Source organism: Taeniopygia guttata, chromosome 3 (genome assembly GCF_048771995.1).
Source record: "Taeniopygia guttata chromosome 3, bTaeGut7.mat, whole genome shotgun sequence".
Lineage (NCBI taxonomy): Eukaryota > Metazoa > Chordata > Aves > Passeriformes > Estrildidae > Taeniopygia > Taeniopygia guttata.
In genome coordinates, this window is record NC_133027.1 from 75512990 (window position 1) to 75533224 (window position 20235).

At 40.4% G+C, this 20235-nt stretch overlaps 1 protein-coding gene across 3 annotated transcripts in view; it reads left to right on the forward strand.

Annotated features, from left to right (window-relative positions):
* The window catches only part of RPS6KA2 (ribosomal protein S6 kinase A2), a 285833-nt gene extending 275021 nt beyond the window's left edge, over positions 1–10812 (forward strand). For all 3 annotated transcript variants that reach the window (XM_072927167.1, XM_030268399.4, XM_002188307.7), the window contains 3 exons: positions 2026–2143; positions 3082–3219; positions 3593–10812. In XM_072927167.1, coding sequence (XP_072783268.1) covers positions 2026–2143; positions 3082–3219; positions 3593–3718 — 382 coding nt within the window. In that variant the 3' untranslated portion in view covers positions 3719–10812. The remainder of the gene's footprint in view (positions 1–2025; positions 2144–3081; positions 3220–3592) is intronic.
* Positions 10813–20235: the final 9423 nt, after the last annotated feature.

Genomic DNA, 20235 nt, shown 5'->3' on the forward strand with positions numbered 1-20235 from the left:
GAAAGTAAACTGAGAGATCAGCAAGAACAGCAACAGGCAGCAGAAACTTCTGAGAGGTACTTGGCAAAAATACCCCTAGCAATGTGTTGGCTAAAATGAAATATTAACACAAGATCCACAGAAAGACACAGATTTAAATAAGCAGTGAAGGATGGGAATAAACGTGCTGGGATGATGGGGAAACAAATTGTTTCCCTCTAGATGAGCAAACCTCATCTAGTGTTAGCAGGCTCTGAATTTCATTTCTCAGACTATGGTATGTGCACATTTATCACACCTAAGCAAAGATTGCAGCTTTTCAGTTACCTCTCTAAACTGTTTAATCTGTTTCATGATCATTCAGCTGTGACAAGAAGATTGGATTAATTCTTAGGTCTTATACAGAAAACAAAGATTTGGACTCTGACTTTCTGTTATTCTGGTATTTATGGATTGCAGAAAAGGTGCCAGGGGTCTCTATCTCATCAATTTTATTCTTGACTACACATGTGCTCAAGGTCAGCTGAAATCTACCAAGACTTTGTGGGGAAGTCTCCTATTCTGCTGGATCTCCAAGAACCTGTTTCTATTTGGCTGATGTCCATGTCTGCTACACAGCTGGAATCAGTAAAATAAAATTAACATATTACCCACAGTTACATTTGTTTGGTTAATTATACTCAAAATGCTTCTTTATTGAGTATGAAGAAAAAAAAAATACAAATATATTTGAATCAGAAATACAAATAGCACAACTTACTGGATATTCAGTTTACTGACAGGTGCCAGTAACTTGTATCTTTCTTTTTCTGAAAACCAGAGAAAATATTAGTAACAAAATCAGTTGAGAAATGCTTTTTTAGGTGCCACCACTGCATTTATGAATGGTCTTGTTCTTCCTCACCAGAGGAAATTAGTAGGAACTGACAAGTATTTATATCCAGGACTTTTTTCTCCTCCTATAATCTCTGTGAGCAGAGAGGGCTCAGATAGGCAGGATTAGAACACCAGCCAGGGATCATATTAATGGAGCTAAACCTCAGAGTTTTTGCCAGTCCATAACTCTTACTGCATCCCTCCTGATAGCTATAGATTGGAATAATATTGTGTATCTCTTTGGGCTGAGCTGCTATGAAGACTGAAATGTTTTTGAAAATGAGAAAATACAGCATGAAGAATTGAATTTGCTACCAGAAACCAGATGGGATAGGAAGCTGTGGCCAAACCAACTGTTAAACAATGTAAAAATTGCTCTGGCAAGTTTGAAAAAAAAAAAAAGACAGATTGAAGGAAAAATATAAAAATCCAAAATACCTTCTTCTTCTAAACCTACACAGCTGTTCAAGATTGCAGAGTGAAATTTTACCTGGTAGATATTAGTCAGCCGCAAAAACCTTATCTCTTGTCACTTTCTGAAGACAGAAAGTGTACCTTCTGCATGACACTGATTTTGTCACAAGCTAGGTGCATGTTACAAGTCATTTCTGACTGGCTGGACAAGGAAATAACCTGTTGCAGGTTATTTATTTTGCCCAACTGACTTACACATTAGAGTTAACAAAGTATTGCAAAATAGATTAGAAATGGTTCTTTTTTCTTTTCCTTTTTTTTTTTTTTTTTTGTTTCAGAGCATATTTTTTCTGCATTATAATTTTTGTCCTTTCTTGCTGTTACCAAGGTACTGGTATTGGCAATAAAGGTGTTGGCAATAAAGCAGAGTTAAAACAAGAGGTAAAAACCTGACTATTTTTATGAAGAGTATTTCATTTCTAAAAAAATTGTAACAGAACTAAAATTTAAAAAACAATTACAGAATCTGTCTTTTCCTCTACAGACCAATATAAGGAACCACCAGCCTGTGTAGTTTGAGTGAAAATGAAGCAGAAGTGTCAGTGGCACCTTCTGGAACTAAATTCCTGTTGTGATCATTGGCAATTAATGCTAGAACCTAGAAATCATGTACTTACAAATTACATTGGATTTTTCTCTCTCTCTCTCTGGTTTGGTTTTTTTTGTTTGTTTTTTTTTCCTTTTTGTTTTAAATAGATTCACTCCTTTTGCAAATGGTCCAGATGACACCCCAGAGGAGATTCTAGCCAGGATTGGCAGTGGCAAATATGCTCTTACAGGAGGAAACTGGGATTCAGTATCTGATACTGCAAAGGTCAGTGAACCCTTTCTCAGATTTTCTCTCAAGATTTAAATACCACAGAACTCTTTTTCGGTGCAACTGCACGTCTAAAAGAAGTGTATGTTTGTCAATGCCACACCTGTATTGTCTATGCATGAATCACCTTTTTGCTGCTTAGTTAACCAGGAGCAGGCAGTTTTGATTCCTTACAGTTCACAGTTTAGGCTGCCCATCTATCACACAGCAAGGAAAACCCCGGGAGAAAAAAATCATCTCGTTCTGAGACCTTTAGTGCATGAAGCTGTGCACTAGTCTGTGAGACAGGCAAATGGGCAGGAAAGTTGCAAGCTTCCACTTGCCCAGGATTAATCAGAAGTTTTGACAGGCTTTAAAGATTCTTGCAAGAGATTTCATTTTTAGCAACTGTTAGTATCCAATAGAAGAACATTTTCCACCACAAAACTCCAAGCAATCCCAATAGCACATTAATCTTGCTACCAGCACCTATGAGTCTCACAGTTGATCTTTTTATCAGCTGTCCAGTTTTGAAATTAAAATGTTTAGATGTTGTAGAACTAACCTAACTGAATTTTAGTTACCTGGGTGTTGAGTTTCTCTTCTAAGTTTCTCTTGTAAGTATGCTTTGAAGTCAGTGAAGAGATGCCTGAAGATGGCATTCTCTCCCTAGATGCTTATCACTCTGACAAGTTTACAAATAATTAACAGTTATTCAATAAAATGAATGCCCTCCACATTATGTTTTGACTGGATTATTAGCTGAGAGTTGAACATTACACTTGAAAATTTTGAAGATAATACCTGACACTTAAAGAACATAAAGCCTGTCTGAAGTGCATCACACTCTATTGGACATGCTAATGATGACACCACCAACAGGAAGACCTTAGTAAAACCTGCACAGCTATTAATTAACTTTCTCCCTTGCACTGCTTTCTTCCTTTTCAACCCAGGACATTGTGTCTAAGATGCTTCATGTAGACCCTCATCAGCGCCTCACAGCAGTCCAAGTCCTGAGACATCCATGGATAGTGAACAGGGAGTACCTGTCTCAAAACCAACTCAGCAGACAGGATGTTCACCTAGTTAAGGTACCTCCTGCACCCTTCCCTCATCCTTGCTTGCAGAATGAGCGGTAAATAGCTCATATTTGTGTAAATAGTCTGAAAAGTGATAAAGGAGTTGGGAAAATTACTTGCCACAGAAGCTAAATTTAATATGACACTGTATTTTTGACTGTCACCTGCTCAGTATTTTTAACTTTAGGCTGCATTGTAATAACCTGGTGGTTCATACTGCTCTTCACTATTTTGAATCTGAGACAACTCTGTCTGCCAGCCTAAATGGTATCATTTCATGGAAATTGTGCATATGTGACAATTTTTTAGGATACTGAATAGGGGAAGGGAAGCACATCAAAAAAATTAGTTTCTTTTCAAAGTTTTCTCTTTCTCTGTTTTACAGGGTGCAATGGCAGCCACTTACTTCGCTTTAAACCGTGCACCTCAGGCACCGAGGCTGGAGCCTGTATTGTCCTCCAACCTGGCTCAGCGGCGAGGCATGAAAAGACTTACCTCTACCAGATTGTAGCACTACCCCCAAAAGGCCTCCTTGCAAACCCACAGTTTATTATTTGAGAAATTCATCTTTACTTGGCTAGCAGAACATTTTTGGAGAACCTGCACATGAAATTGCCAGAACTAGCAGAAGCCCACGTAAGGCAAAGTTCTCATTTGCTACATCTTTTCTTTTACATTCCAGCCAGGGTCCTGAGTTTAACAACTTCACAAAAGATGTGCCAGTTTTGCCAGTAGCTCTGTTTCTTTACTGAGATAAAGCCAAATAAAATAGGCAAGCTCCATCCTTTCCACCCTAGGAAAACTATTTTTGAGTCTGTAAGATGTTCCATGGGAGCAGTTTTCATTTTGATTCTCAAGAAAAGCACTTTTTGCTATGAAGAGAACAGTCGGGTTAGAATGCTGTTCCAGCATGCATCATGATGAAGTGACTTGGCTGGTCACCAGTAGACATCTACTGATCTCCACTCACCCCAGGAAAAGTGAAGGCTGCAGAGACACATGACTAATACCTTATTTGAAACAAGTGCTATACAACATGAGGTAGAGAGAGCTGGTGGTGGTGGAAATACTTTCTGTTCTTGAGGAATCTTTTGCACTTTGCCCCTGCCTTCTCTGGAATGAAGCTAACACCTCTCAAGGAGAGTGTGCCACCAGCTCTGACTTGCTCAAAAGTCTCAGAAAGCAAAAAAACCTCTGAGAAGCTCAGTCTTCAGAGGAAAAGAATGGGTCTTATGAGACTGTGGGAAGGCTGTCTTGGCCAGCTAGCAGGTCTGGAGGATTAGGTGAGGGGGCTGGGGAAGCAAATAAAGGCAGGGAAAGGTGTGAGTGGCTGTGAGGACAGTAGGCAAAATAATCCAAAGGCAACTAGTGTACAAGTGGCTGGGGGCAGACTGTGGCTCCCTCTCAAAGCAGGGGGCAGTCCCCCTTCAGTGACTGGTGCAGAAGACAGTGGGTGCTGGGCTGCCCAGGGGCCAAGTGGGTCAATGTAGACATCCTCCCACACCATCACCTGGTCTGCTCGTTCTGGCAGGCCAGAGTGTCACGCTGGAGCAAGAGAGGTCATTTCCAGACACTGCTCCCTGCCTTCCCCTGGCTGATCACCCAAATCTGCCTCCATCACCCAACACGTCACGTCCCTGCCTGGGTGTTCTACCCTAGCAGAGCTAAACTCCCCATGCCACATGTGTGCAGACAGTACCCACTTCTGAAGAGTTCAGCCAACTCTGTTACAAGCTTTAATAATAATAAAATATGAGGAGAAATGGGAGGATGCTCTGCTTTTATATTTATATGAATATGTACATGTGTATTTATATACATATAAAACAAAAATTCTGTGCCCTAATAACTGGATTTTCCAGGTCCAGGGAAAGAAAACTTTTGTTGAAATGGTCTCTGCAAAATGGACTTTTTTTCTCATTCCCTGGTTTCAAAGAAGGCAAGCAAGGTTTGTGGTGCCAGATGTGAACTATTTTTTTATTCTTTTTCTTACCCATCTTGGCTTATTGGTGGTCACAAGCTGACCAAGATTCTTCTTTCTAATGCTTTTGTTGATTTTTATTTTCTGAGTGAATTTTGTCACCTCAGATGCTTCGTAGGAAAAGCTACTGTGCTCTGTTGGCTTTTTTCTGCTGTGACGGGAGAAAAAAAAAAGAAAAATGTGAACATGGAGCTTCATATGCTAGACATGGTAATTTTTTCTTGCTGGGTAGTTTGTGCATCTCGGTGCTGAACTGGAATTACCAGATCACTGCCTCAGATTGTCCAATGGGTTTCATTTCCTATAGTAATATTCTTCCTAAAACTATCTCTGCTTCAATGTTGACTGAAGTTTGTTTGTTTGCATTAGTCTATTTTTAAATTTAAATTTATTCCTAATAATTTATACTGATATTTAATGTTCAAGTTCATGTGCTGTGCACAGAGGATCGCTGCAAAGCAGCTCTCCTTGAAGCCCTTCTCTTTTCTAAAATAAACTATGCTGTGAAACTTCACACACAGGCTGAGTTGGCTGGGACTGATGAGTGCAAACGCACAGGTGGGTGTTTATGCTTGTGTACACAGCAGCCCACATTCTCTCCTCTGGCTAAGCTGTGCTCAGTGTCAGCTTTTTGCTGCCTTTAGAATCTTCTGCGTGTTAGAAGTTGAGTCTCACATGTTTCTGCTAACAGCACAGCACAAGGATATCCACTGGCAGGGATATCCTGGCTGGTGCAGAACTGTTCTGGTCCGGCCTTGTTTCCCTTGAAATGACTTCTGTCCTGGGAAAATACAAGGTGGGCATAAGGATGCAAAGGGCAACCTGGAGGGAGGGCTGGATTTTTTGGGGTCCCAGCTGATATGTGCTATTGCAACAAAATGTATTTTTAATGGTTGGAGTAATTGTATTGTATTGTATATGGGCAGAAAGACTTTTGAAAATGTTATGTACAGCTTTTGTCTCCCTCAGATTTCCTGGTTATCTTGCATTGCTTCACTTTGCTTTCTCTCACAACCACTGGAAAAAGTCTCATTCCCTCTAGATATATCCAGTCTTAATTCTTCGAGCATGTTTTTTTCAACTGAATATTACTGTAGGCCAACATACTTACAGGATGTTGTTCTTCCCAAAGTTTAAGGGTTTTAAAATCTTCCTGGCTTTCCTCTTTCTAACCCACCAGCTATTTACATAGGGACACATACGGACTCATACATCTTAATGCTTATTAATTACTTTATAAGCCTATAAATAATTATGAGCCCATACATATAATGGGCTTTGTTTATTAAAGTTTTGTTGACGCTGCATCCAGATGTGTGCACATATGTGTCTGTATGTAAACACATGCACAAAAAGCATTGTCCAAATGAAGGTAGAAGTGTAGTCAGAGGTGGAGGTGATACTCAGAGAGTTTTGTCTGCAGCGTTCTTTGAAATCTATCATTGATAATGGTAATGATTACTCTGGATGTAGAAAAAAAGGCTGTGCCCATCCATGGAAGAAACTTCCCCATCCAATCTCCCCTCTGCCCCAGATATGCATCCCCATGCACTTCCAAGGGCATATCAGTCTCCCCTCTGCAGTCCTGCCATGGGAGCTGCTTTTCTGTGGGTTTTCTGACCTGTTCCAGTGAAGTGAACCCAATAAAACCTTTTTCACTGTCAGTCTTGTGGATCCAGCTCATTTAGACTGAAATACAAGAGCCTCTATCAGCAAATCCAAGGGAGGAATATGCCATTGGCAGTCATTATTTCAGATTGATAGCACCCACTGGTTCCCCCGGCTCAGCTGGATCCCGGAGAGGATGCTAGGCTGTGTCTGTGGCCTAATTACTGCAATGGTTGCTTTTACACCAGCATCTCCTTTCTAGACTCCTGGTCATGGTATAGCTCAGCAATAAGCACTTTTTTTTTTTTTTTTTTCTGGTAGAAAACTGAAAAAGGCTTACCTTCTCTCCTTCTCTCTCTCTCTTTATATAACCTTAAGAGACTTTTACTAAATGTTATATTTAACTCCTGAAAGTCTAAAAGTCTCCTTTAATTAGAACATACAATCTTGCAAGTTTTTTAATCCATAAAATGACCTAGTGCCTTAGGCTATTACAAATATTGTAGTTACATTTTTAACCATCAAGCTGCACAATGCAATGAGTGTCCAAGGCATACCCAGTGTACCTGTCACAGACATACAGGCATCCTTCATCTGGCAGCCGTCACAGAATGGTTAGGGTTGGAAGGGACCCCTGGAGCCCATCTAGTCCAACCACCCTGCTAAAGAAGGTTCCCTTAGAGCAGGTTGCACAGGACCATATCTATGGAGGTTTTGTAGTTCAGTCCAGGAGAGAAGAGTCTGCCCAGCAAGGAGGAGGCATATCCCCACATTTTGCAGCGCTGGACCCCACCTCTGCAGCTCCAGGACTCTGAGGAAGCCAAATGGCCCTGGTGAAGAATATCATGGGAAGTGTTACTCAGTTCCTACACAGCACACTGCTTGTCTATAAGGCAGAGGTGTGGGAGATGCTGCTCAAAGGGAGAGCTGACCTCTGCCCCAGACCCTCATGAATTTTCACTTATTTAAAATCTGTTTAACTTTTTCTAAGCAAGCAAGATAGAATTTATAAAACCTAACTATTTCAGCAAATGACAAGTGACCCTCACAGACATGTTGCTACAAATCTCTACATTTGAAAAAGAAGTCTACCTGAGAATAGGTTTTGTTTCCTCAGAAAAAAAAATCTTCTTCAGTTCCCTGAGAGCCCAGGGTGCTGGGGGTAGCACAGAGAGCTGAGTGAAGCATGTCTTGTGTGACACAACATCATGACATCATATGGCACACTCATACAAGGTACAGATTGTGTGTTCCTCTACTTCATCTAACTCTGGATGTAATATTGGGCTCTCTTTTCAGCCAGACCCTTTCTGCTCTCCCCAACAACTTGTACCCAGCTCTGGTACCTCTGAATACATCCAAACTTCAGTCGAGTATGCAATTGCTGTGTGTCTGTGCTATGAATTATGACAGGGCTTAGCTTATCCCCTAAGCCATGGATGGCACAAAGGTAATATGCTGCTGCTCTTCTGAACTCACACCAGCAAATGCAAGTGCTGACACTAAAAATGGCAGGCAGTCACTTTCTCTTACTTCACCTGCTCATCTGCCATTTCACACCTCCTTTAGCCAGGTCACCACGGGGCAAAGCAAATGTTTGCGTGTCAGAACAAATGGCTAGGGACAGCGGGAAGGCAACAGAACCAGTGTAGCTGACACATTGGAATGGCTACAAGTTCAGTGTCACCTCTGTCCCTCTGTTGCTGCGTTGTGCTGAGCAGAGCCCAGGCATGGCTCAGAGTCAGGGCTATAAATTATGTGATTTTTGTCCAGCAGCAGGTTCCCAGTGCCAAGCCCTATGCACAGAGAGGGAGGACAAGTCCAGGCTTCTGAAAATTGGCCACAAGTTCATGCAAAATCCCTGTAACCAGAAGGTGTAGGGCCACAGATGGCATGTAATGGGGAAATAATGTTGACTGTATGTATTTTTGCCACTACCTTAATAAAAGTGATAGAAAAACCCCAGGGTTTGTTTTTAAATCATACATTTTTTTGCAGAGGAAATTCTTGATTTTGGGGCATGCTACAGCTTTGATCCCTAGAAGATCCCTAGAAGAAGTAAGGCAGTCAAACACAGAAGATACAGCAGATTACTATAGCAAACAATATATTGTAGCTTTCACTGGAAAATTATTTTCAGGCAGGTGTTTTGAAGCCCTCTCTTAGGATGTGTGTATCAGAAATGTCAAAGCAGATACTTATAAGCAAAATTCCCTTGTTGGACACCCAGAGATGACCCCTTTAAGCAAGAGCCATATGTGAGCTCCACACTCACATATGTGAATCCTAAAAGACAGGCAAGCAGCACAACCTTTCCGATATTACTTACATCAAAATAAAAAGGCCTAAAATAATGTTAATAAGATGCTTTAGTATAATACATTAAAAAAGACAAAAAGTAAAATGTGCAATCCCATTTTTCTTTTCCTCTTTGGAAATATGTCATTGTCCTTTAGAAGTGTATATTCTTCCCTCCTAACTGACCCTGATAATGAAAACTTGTGTTGTCTGAGAACACTGCAGATAAGCTTCTTCTGGTACCTCAAGTCCTGTCTGAACACAGTCCCACACTGCTCTCGCCATGTCTGTCCACAGAACACACATACAATTGTACACCCTCTCCTATTCTGAAAGTTAGCAAAAACATGAGAATTTAAACTCAGAAGATAAAATTAAGTTAAAAGTAAAGTTCTCAGTGTGCACAGAACTAAAACTCATAGTATTCAGATGAAGGATGGATTGAAGCCTGTGCAGAACAAAAATGTTACAGAGTAAATAGAGTAATTCTTAGAGCCAAATTTTATCTAAATTCTCTTCATAGATTTTTGTGAACCTAGACCTTGCATTTCCAAGTGCAACTAGGTGATAACACATATATGTCAGCCAACATCTGATCATGAACATCATCATAAGGCTTGCACATGAAAGTATTTTTCAGCCTGAAGTTTTAAGCCTAAAATTAAGATTTTGGCCCTTTTTGTCATCCTGTGTTGTGTAAACCATGATGTTCAGTGTTGAACTATTCAACCACTACTTCTTGCATTGGTATACATAATTACAGAGTCAACTTGTGCTCCGTTATGTCTCCTAAATGGATGTTATGAACATATTTTTCAGAGATGCTTTTCCGTGAAAGGAAAATGAAAATGCATACTCTCTTTGATGAAGGCAAATTTTGAAAGGAGAGGCTATAAAATATGCATTTGAAGTGCAGAAAATGAAAAGCAGTTGCTAAAAGATTGTTTCTGATTTGCTACTCAGAGCCAAATCTTGCTGCCTTCATTTCTGTGTTAATTCCTTAATTCATATGCACCTTCAGTGACTGGTGGGAGAGCTCAAAGTTCTCTTTCCTTTTGGAGTAATGGAGTCTGGCCATTAGGTGATGATGTGTGTAAGGAATTTACTTGGGTAGTAATAAATTGACAAAATATGAACCATGATCTAGCACTTTGTTTACAGGCTCCATATTCATGTTTACAAAATGATCATTTCTGAGACTCATGCTTTTTATGTTTCTTGTATGAAAAGGGCAGCCAGTGTACAGATACTTGTTATGTTTACCAGCGTTTTTGAATAGATTTTTTTTATAGTACATGGTTTTATGAAGTGTAATATTTTTATAGCAGAATGATGATCTTTGGACTTTCTATATTGTTACTACAATTGTTTGCAAACAAGTTCTTTGTTCCTTTTTTTTTCTGTGCACTGTATCCCATGTTGCTGCTGCTAATGTTGCTGGCCTCAGCTGCTGCTGCCCCACCATGATGTGGGCTGATGGTATTGTGAAACTGTGCAAACTAACTTCAGAGAGCTGTGATTGTACTGAAGGGCTGGCTGCATGCTGGGTTCCTCCTGGCAGGAGGGGTGGGGAGCTGTACCATACCGAGGCAAGAGTTTACTGTGGATGGCCCCCAAGGAGAAGCCTCAGTGCTCGCCTTTGTCTGTATTCTGCCATTTTGGTTTGGCATGCCCATCCTTTCCTTTCTTTATAAAGAAATAAAAAGAAAAACATAAAAGGATCCTGCTTGTTTTTACATCATTCCTTTCCAGTCCCCAAGCGCTGGCCAGATTTGAATGCCATGTGTTGGTCACAGTAAAAGCCCACAGCTACCTGTTCAAATCATACCTGGAGCTGTTATTTCTGTGCAGCCTGAATACTCAGACCTCTGTTTTGGGAAGCAACAAGTAAGTCTTTAATGCCCATCATTCACACAGTTCATCCACTACACAAATTTAGGATTTCAGTGCCGGACAAATGAGTGCTTTCACCAAGCTGCTGCAGCATGAATTTCCCTTGCCCCCCTTGTGATCTTCCAAGGTACCATTCCTCTGGAAACTGCTGGTCTCTGGCAAGAAGCCTGCATAGCCTTTTCTGTTTGCTGGACTTACTAGTGACAACAAAAGCAAAATCAACCCCTCCTACTCTGTGGGATTGGTTCTGCTTCCCTGGCATTACATCTGAGCCTGCACACAGTTACACTGGCTTTCACATCTGGATTGTCATCAGACCTGGCAGCATCACAAAGGTGGCGAGTCTGGCTCAGGGTCCTTGCAGGAACAGCATGTGGTACCAGAGTTGGAGAAGCGGCATATGAGCTAGGTCCAAACAAGCATAACTGAGCAAACTTGGACTTCAAGAATGTTGTTCATAGGATTTCTGCTCTGACCATAGGCAGTCTCATTTCTCCTGCCAGCTGCTCCTGTCCTACTCCCACTTCTGTCCTTCCTTTTTTCTCTGTTCATGAAAGTTCCCGTTCCTTTTATCCTTCATCACTGAAATGTGCACGTCCCTTCCCATCCTCTTCCTCTGCATCTCGGCATCCACCATGAGCTATTCCACCTTTCTCATGGTGGAATAATAAATCTGGTACACCCATCTTTTATAGGCCCAGCAGTTAAAAAAGGAGGCTTCTCTGGAGAACCATAATCATATACAAGAACATCCAAATAGGAAAACTAAAGAGGAAAAAAAACCCAAAAAACCAAAACCAATCTAGGCTTTCTCTTTCATTCCCATTTCTAATTCCTCTTCTAATATGACCATGACCAAGAATGAGCCAAGTTCGTCCACTTAACTTTTCAGAGGACCTGGTTAGGAAGCCATGGGTCATGCCAGACCCTCAGCAGGCAGATGATAGTCTTTCCCTACTATGCTAGAAAATTAATAAATGAGATATCTGAGAAGAAGGCTTTCCAGAATATACTCAAGTGCCTAATCAAGACACAGCCCTTTTAGGAAATTTGTATTGGCAGCCATCTTAAATCTCTGCACATAATGAGAAAGTAACCATGTTTTTTTCCCCCTGAGGTACCCACTTGTTGAAAATGGAAAATAAAAAACCAAAACAGTAGCCAACAACTCCCCTCCCACTTATAATTTTGCTCTTTAGTCAACATTCATTTCTTTCTTATATCTTTCCCCTCCTTTATCCCATCCCAGTTCACTTCACCCCCTTTTTATGTCCCACAACAATGTACCATGGGAATTGTCCGGAGGCTCAGAAAATCCTGGGAAATGCCTACATAGCATCATCTTCAAGGGCAGCACAACTGCTGGCTGAGCACCTCAGGCAATACAGCAGGGCAAACAAGAGGCAGTAACAATAAGAACTAATGTCTGAAGATCACAAGCAAAGATTTTGCATAAAAAGCAGTGACAAAGAGCTGAAGACAAGGATTTTAGGCTATGTCCAACTTTTCAGGTTACTCATAGATGACTTCAGTGCATTGTCTGCTAGAGGTGCCATACTCCAGCTGTCTGGAGACAAGACAAAAAAAAAGATTACCTGTCCATTCATCTAGATGGGCAGGAACTTTTTGGTTTTTTTCCTAAACAACCAATGCTGGCCTGAGATCAACTCCATTTTTTGTTGAGGAAATTAGTTTATTAAGAGGCTGGTGATTCACCATCTGTGGTAAGCCTGTGCATTGTTTTGGCTTGGCACACTCCTGCCTAATTGAGTCTTCCGGTCCTTCAGGGTCTGTGGTCACTGGTAAAAACAACTGCAGCTGTAAAGCCTAACTTTTTCCCTACTGTAGAATTTTGCAGCTTCAATTTTAATGCTAGTCTCCTTGCTAAGGCATGCAAAGGAAGACTAGTGATTTCCAGTGCATTTACCCAGACTTCTAATTGTCACGTTGTTGTCTGGGCTTTTGTCTCTGTTGTAAATTCTGTTATAATCAGTTATTTACTCATCCAATTATTTATTTCACCTGTTGATACTAAAATAAATTTACCCTGTAGGAGCATCAGGAGACAAAGAGAACAGAAACAACCTGCATTTCACTTTAGAGAAGTGACAAGGGTGACCCATCAGATTTAAGAAACTCTTGGCAATGCTGATCTTTTGCTATCTGGTCTCGTTTCAACCACCAGCCAGCTGCCATCCAAGGAGATTAGGAAGTATATGTTAAAGGTGATAAAATGTCATGCAAATCCCACCATTCAGGCCTCAAGTATAATTTTTTAAATGGCACCAACTAATATAACTTTAATATATGTAAATGGTCCAGGGTTCAGATGCAGGAAAAAAACCAAAACAAAATGCCTGCCATGGAGATTATATTAAAGACCCTGATCGGTCAGCTTAGCTTGGATATGGCTGAGAGGTGACTTGATTATCGTCTACAAGAATCTTCACAGGGAGAAAAATCAATGTTCCAGAAGCAGAGAGAGACACACCAGAGCACAAAAGCAGGCAAATTTCTGGGTGCAAAATTCATGCAGCTGTAGAATGGAAATAAGACAACTGTAGTTTCAAAAGTGAAGCTGTTACTCACTGGAATGAAACATAAAAGGAGAAAAGGGGTTTGTCATTCCCTTTGTATCATGTTTAGTAATGTCCCTTAGCAGACAGAAGGTTAGTGCATAAGCAAGTGGATGAGTTCAATAGTCTGCAGTAATCTGGAAATCAATTCTAAATGCTTGGTCTCTTTGGGCCTCAAATATGACATGCTTTCATATCACCCTACCACAAGCAGCTGGCACTGAATGAGAAGATTAAGACTGATGGATGAACTCCAAAGATTAATTCAAAGACTTTTAAGCCACAAATAACTGGAACAATCAACTTTCTCTGTTTAAATCTGTATCATTACTATGGTACATGTGGAGAATATTTGCTGTCTTTTGACAATATAGAATATCACTCTGAAATTTTTTTTTATGTTTATGACTACCTACAGTGTTAATTTAGAACAACCTGTTCCCCACAGTTGGTGCAATATGGTTAAAACCTCTAACAAGACCAGGCAAAACAGTGTTCCCTAAACATAGAAAAAACTCACTGCCTTAAAATCCAAATAAGTTATTATAGTATAATAATACTATTAATAGTGCATTAATAGTTCACTAATCCTACGAACCACAGGAAAGCCTTATAGAAATAGATGTCAAACATGAGTGAAACTTTTGCAAAAAAAGAAATAAGACTTTAATATCAAATGAGATCTTCAATTATAATTCAGCTTTTAAAAGAGAGTGAAAATTAGATCACAAATCTTGAATTTTTACATTACCAAGGCCTGGAGCTGAGTGAAAACATGTGAACTGACTGGCTTTATAACAGCTTCTGAAAATCTATGAGATGTACACTAAGAGAGAGATAGAGTGCAAAATTCTGATCGAAGGAAGGAAGGAAGGAAAGAAGGAAGGAAGGCAGGAAGGGTTATCAAATAACAAGAATAAAAGCTTTTCCTAATAATGCATAGTGACTGTTAAAGAAGGTGCTTCTCCAGGGAAAACACTACCCCCCTCCTCTCCTCAGCTTCAAGATGGTCAATATTAGCAATTCTCAGGAGAAATATTTTTGCTAACCTCAACACTGAGGATTACATCTAGTAATCCTCAAAAAGAGACTTTTTCCAGCTCTGTGACAACCACTGCTGTAGCAGCCTCCTTGAGGAATGATGTGGCAGAAATTTGTGCAGAGCAGCCACTCAGTATGGAAGTGCCGTATAGCAACCCCCATCAGGGCACCCTCCTGCAAAGTGACAGTCCCTCTTTTAGTCCAAAGAGCATTAAATAAGCCTACACTGCTGGAAGCTTGCATCATGCTCCCAGGAGGTTGTTGTGTGGCTCTGACCAACCCAGCCTAAGGAAGGAGCTGATGGGGTTCCCTACCCTGATCTTAGCAAGTACTGGGATCACAGGGTTTCCATGTGATGCAGAGATGATGCTCTCACTGCCTCCTCCTGAGCTTTCAGATAAAAGAAAGAACTGCTTTCAGCAGGTTATAAAAATTTACTTCTGCACAACCTTCAAGAGGGACAATCTGAGCAAGAAAGCAGCACCAAAATCACAGAGGGGAGGGGGGGGTCACTGTAAGGGCATTGATCTATTCCACATATCTTCTTGGTTTGGTTTTACTGAACTTCCTGCTATGTGTGAAAGGTTTGGCTTCAACTCTGCAAGGGGTAACACTCCCTCTGTGGGCAGGGCAGACACTACTGTCCAGCCCAGGTGACAAGGATAAGTAGCTTTTAGCTAGAGTATTTAATTTATACAGCACTTGGTGTGAAAAACAAGGTATCTGTTGTAAAAAACAAGACAGCTTTTGTGAACTGAAGCTGTAGACTCACCGGCTAACATTAATGTTTATTGGAAAGATCAATACCCATATAAGGGTGAATTCAGATGTCTGCAGGACACAGCATTTAAAATGTTTCTAATATAAAAAGATCCTCTCTAAATAATTTGGAGGTTGTCTATAATCACCAAATTTAATTAGGTATGTGCACATTTGGCACATGACTAAAAGGCATCCATTCTTCTATAAGTATACACACTTGAATATTTACCTTTTTTTTTTTTTTTCCTGTTAGGCCTTGTGCAAACCTAAATGACTCTGTGTTGAGTCCTGAATTACTTTTTAGAAGTCCACTATGACCTATTGCTTATTTCACTTTGATCCCAGTAGCTTTGGAAAGGACTTTGGCATGTTTACCTTCAAGTTACTCATCATGTATGCCCATGGTTTGTTTATACATTGCCTACTGAAATTTCCCTCTTTTTTTTCTTTTTTTTTACTCAAGGAAATAGGCCAAAGGTGATTTCAGGGTCCCTGTTTGGATATGCATCACCAATTCAGAGACCTTTGGCTTCCTCTAGTAAGTCAGGGACATCTTAGAAACCATCTTCCTCTCACATTTTTCCAGTGAACAAGAGAAATGTCAGTCCATTGAGAGAAAAACTGAACTGAAGTTTAAAACAACTGAGGATACTGTAATTAGACAAAAGTGAGCCCTGGTGTAATCATGCATTTCTGTCTTAAACATGATAATCTACTTTTTTTTTTTACTAGAATAAGTCTACCAATATTTATGTTCAGTTTTCCAGTGGCAGTAGTTTAGGTGGTTGTTCTTTAACTGGGGAAGGACTGAAAGGGGAGAAAAGCCCAGAACTGTTCTTTTCTACTGGGGATGATCCCCTGCTCCTGGCCACGCTCCAGCCTCGCTTAGGTTGTTTAGACTGAGGAAAGAGAAGGTTCCAGGAAAGAGCACACAGTAAGTTAATTTATTCGTAGTAAACCATGCCAGAAACCTGTATTTTTATCATTTTCTACTAAATTTATACTATATGCAGCTAAATAAAGATCCATGAGTCCTGAAGAAAAGATTACATAACTAAAATGATTGTCATTATTTACCACTGTCTCTCAGCTTTGATACCTCCCTTTCTGCCATCAGTCAGAACCTTGATTCTATCCTTTTCCTTATAATCAGTGGATGTTTGTATTGGTTAAAGCACTTTAAGAAGGACATATAGGAGAAAATCAGTGACAAAGTTTCTTTATAAAGCACAAGTGTTTCAGCACACACTTTGCTAGGCAGCAATGGAGAAAGCAAATCTCCTCCTAACCTTACTTGAGAAGTCCATGTCACATCACTAATAGTCCTTCCTCAGAAACTGGAAATAGTTTTTTAAAACAAAATGGAAAAGTATTTTTTCCTTGGGTTTTTTTTTTTTTTTTCACTCCAGTAGGATTCATCACTAAGGCAGGTTTTCCAGGGTGAGGAAACCAACTCTTCTTTGCATCCCAGTTTGACACCTTTTAGGAGGTACAGCCTGCTGAGGGAGCATCACCAGCCCTCCTGTTCTGCTCCTCTGGACATGATAATTGCAGCAATGAAGTGATTATATGTCATTTAACAGAAGTTTCCTCAGCTCAGTGAAAGGAGGTGAATTTTCAAGGTCCTCTTATATATGTATAAGAAAAGGCCCTCTTACCCCAGCTGACCTGATTTAGGAGTATAAAGTACAGAGTGCACCTGACTGAACAAGCAGCCCTCATCCCTGCCTTCCCAAACACAAGATAATCCTCCACAATTGCTCCAGGGATACCAGTAATGCAGTGGTGTGGTTCTAGAAACAACAGTTTGGTGCTTCTTCTCAAAGGGAAGTGGGCACATTACTGTTAAAAATGACCATTTATTGTAACAACTTCTTTACTTAAGAGGATTTTGTAAGTTAAAAAACAAAGACACTTTTAAAGGTCCATTTATTGCATAGTAATCAATATATCCATGTAGCCCAGTACCTGTATCCACATTACCAACTGCAAGTATAAACAACTTGTGAATAAACCCATTAATCAGACTTTTCCCTATGTTTAAAAACTGATTTCTTCTAAACAACTTTAGCAATATAGCTTTATGTTTAAAATTAGAATCTAAAATTATCTAAGTGGAAGCAATATTATATATAAGTAAACTGCAAGATGAACTTCAACCCAGAAAATGCCTTTAAAACACTTAGTATCAGTCTTCATGACAGTAAAACACACATCAGTATAGCCATAATCGCTACACGTATTTCAGCAGGAAGTTGGCATATATAATTTCAGTTTCAATTTTATCTGTCTCTTTATATGCTGACTAATTGAGGGCTGAAAGCAGTCTCATCACATAAGGGCCCCATCCTAGAGCTGCCTGAAGGTTCCACTGCGTGGCATATGTGTAGTGCTACTCATGCAGGGGGCCTCATTCATGTACAGCTGGTTGACTTATAGGAAAAAAAAATTTCCAGGAGAAAACTTGCCCTTAAGAATAGCTATACTGTAAGTTTAAGCAGGGGAAGATACTGTTTGGGGTTTTTTTTGTTTGTTTGTTTGTTTCAGGTTGGCTTGGGGTTTTCCCACCCCTCACACAAGGTTTTGTGCTGGCAGTGAGCCCAGCACTGGGGAGCTGTCCCACCCTTGAGCAGTGGCCTCCAGCCCTCCCGGCTGTTTCTCGGGTGCAAAAGAACAGTCTCACTACAAACCCAGCTGCTTCTCTGCCAGACTGCTGTACTCTGCTTCCCATTGTCTATATGATTTTGGACAGGAGAGCTTTTCACAGCACAAAACTAGCCATTTCTTATTCACGTGTGATATAGGCCAGAGCCTGGAGATGGCGTGGATTCTACCTACAGAGTTTATAATAACAGAAATAACTATGCCAATAAAAGTTTCACGTATTCAGCCCCACCCACCTGTAATCTAATCATGACAGGTCTTTTTGCACATAACGCAAGGGACAGCAGTGATAATTGCCTGAAACTGCCTGAAATGCTTTTCTACTATGCTGACAAAATATTTTCATTTTTCGTTGTTATAGGTAGCACCCTTGCTTTAGTTCCTCTTGCCCGGCTGTTTCTTGGCTTGCCTACAATCATTGTTAATCACAATAGCTACGAATTTGCCAATATTTATGTCTTGGCAATCAAATTTTTTTCCAGATCCATTCTGCATCTTTTTTACTTTTTATCTCTTGACTCTGTCCATTGCAATGCCCACATCATAGCGTTCTTTGGGCATTCATAGAGGGTCTTTTTTTCTAATGGTTTCGTAAGATCATTGTCTCATTTGCTGGGCCTCAGCTGGAAGTATATGTTTTATTTTGCTATTTGATCCCACTCCAGATCTATCATACTGCAGATGATGAAATGCCTCTAGCTCCATAATGTGCTAATTTATCCTAATTTATCAGATTTTACCCAGAAACTGTGTATCTCTCAAATTATATATGCTGGTTTTGTGCAATACTGTGTTCCACGGTCAGTCACAGTGAGAACTGTTACCTCTAAAAGCTGCAGCTATATTTTTCAGCACTAAGTACTTCTGAATTTCAGAAAGTGTTTCTTAAAAAGATGTATATATTTTTCTTGGGTTACTTAGTTTTTAGGCATTTATTTCAGATTTTTTTAGACTAATACTAAAGTCATATTTCTACTAGGATGCCTTCACACTCAGCACTAAGCATGCATTTTACAGATATTATTCATTATTTCTGTAACACAGACTCCCTTCTTAGCATTCTCAGGTGTTCAATCTACTTAGTTACTGTTGTGTGCTCCACGTGGAATAAAACTGCTCAAGCATCATGCCAACATGTAGGGATAATGTATTGGTAATCAAAGATGCAAAGAGAAATGCATGTGTCACATCAAGCTGTGCTCTCACTTGGCTCAGCTTGAGATTGCAGCTGATTAAATGTCATAGTGGCTCTAGTCAATCTTGTCTACCTACCATGGGATTTCTGCCCACTCTAATGAACAGGTATTTCATTACAAGGTCTAGGAAGACTGTCTAAGAAGTGTATCTTTTCTTCATATTTTTCTGCAGCTTTGGAGATCAGCAGGGAAATATTAACTCCTTCCATCCTGAAGTCACTGTTTCTTTAATAACTCATTTAATTGTTGTGCCCTTGTCTGTCAAGCAACATTCCAAATAATGTTTTATTGCAATTCTTTTCACAGATGGGAAAAGGCACCACTCTTACCCTCTAAAAATATATTTGTTAAGAATTGTATTAGATACATCCTTTAGCACTGATTTTATTGTCAAGCTTAACTACCGCATTGGTAGCATTACTAGATTGCCCTGCAATGTCCATTATTGCCAGGTAAGTGGAACACCACCATGCAAGTGCCTGCAAAAGCATGTCAAGAGGAAGACAGGAGGTGCCTGAAAATGAAAAATATTGCAGGCTGCTTTACTCAGCAACTGGATCTGAATCCACTGAGGTCAAGAAATACTAATTCCTGAGGTGCATTTCTGGGATGACAGCAGGAGGTGCCATATGTCCCCAGCAGCTAGGAGGATTGCCCCTGCCAGCACCACACCCAGAAATGAAGAATGGGATATGGAGACCCCTTCTGAGGCAGAAGAAGCATTCATTTGCTGAACAGACCAATCATCCAACAGCTCACCTCCACAGAGGGCAAAATTTAGATATCACTAAATAAATATTATTAAGGCTCATACAGCGCTGGCTACGTTATGTATGTGTCCTGGTGGGCAAAACCACCAGCCCTGGGGGCACTAGCACTAAAGATTTGTGGAACCAGGAACTGAGGAGTCAGGAATGCTCTCCTCCATCCCCCCAGCTGCAGACAGCAGCTCAGGAGAGTGTAGATGAGTGCGGGCAGCAAGGGATGAGGGGCTACAGAACTGCTGTCT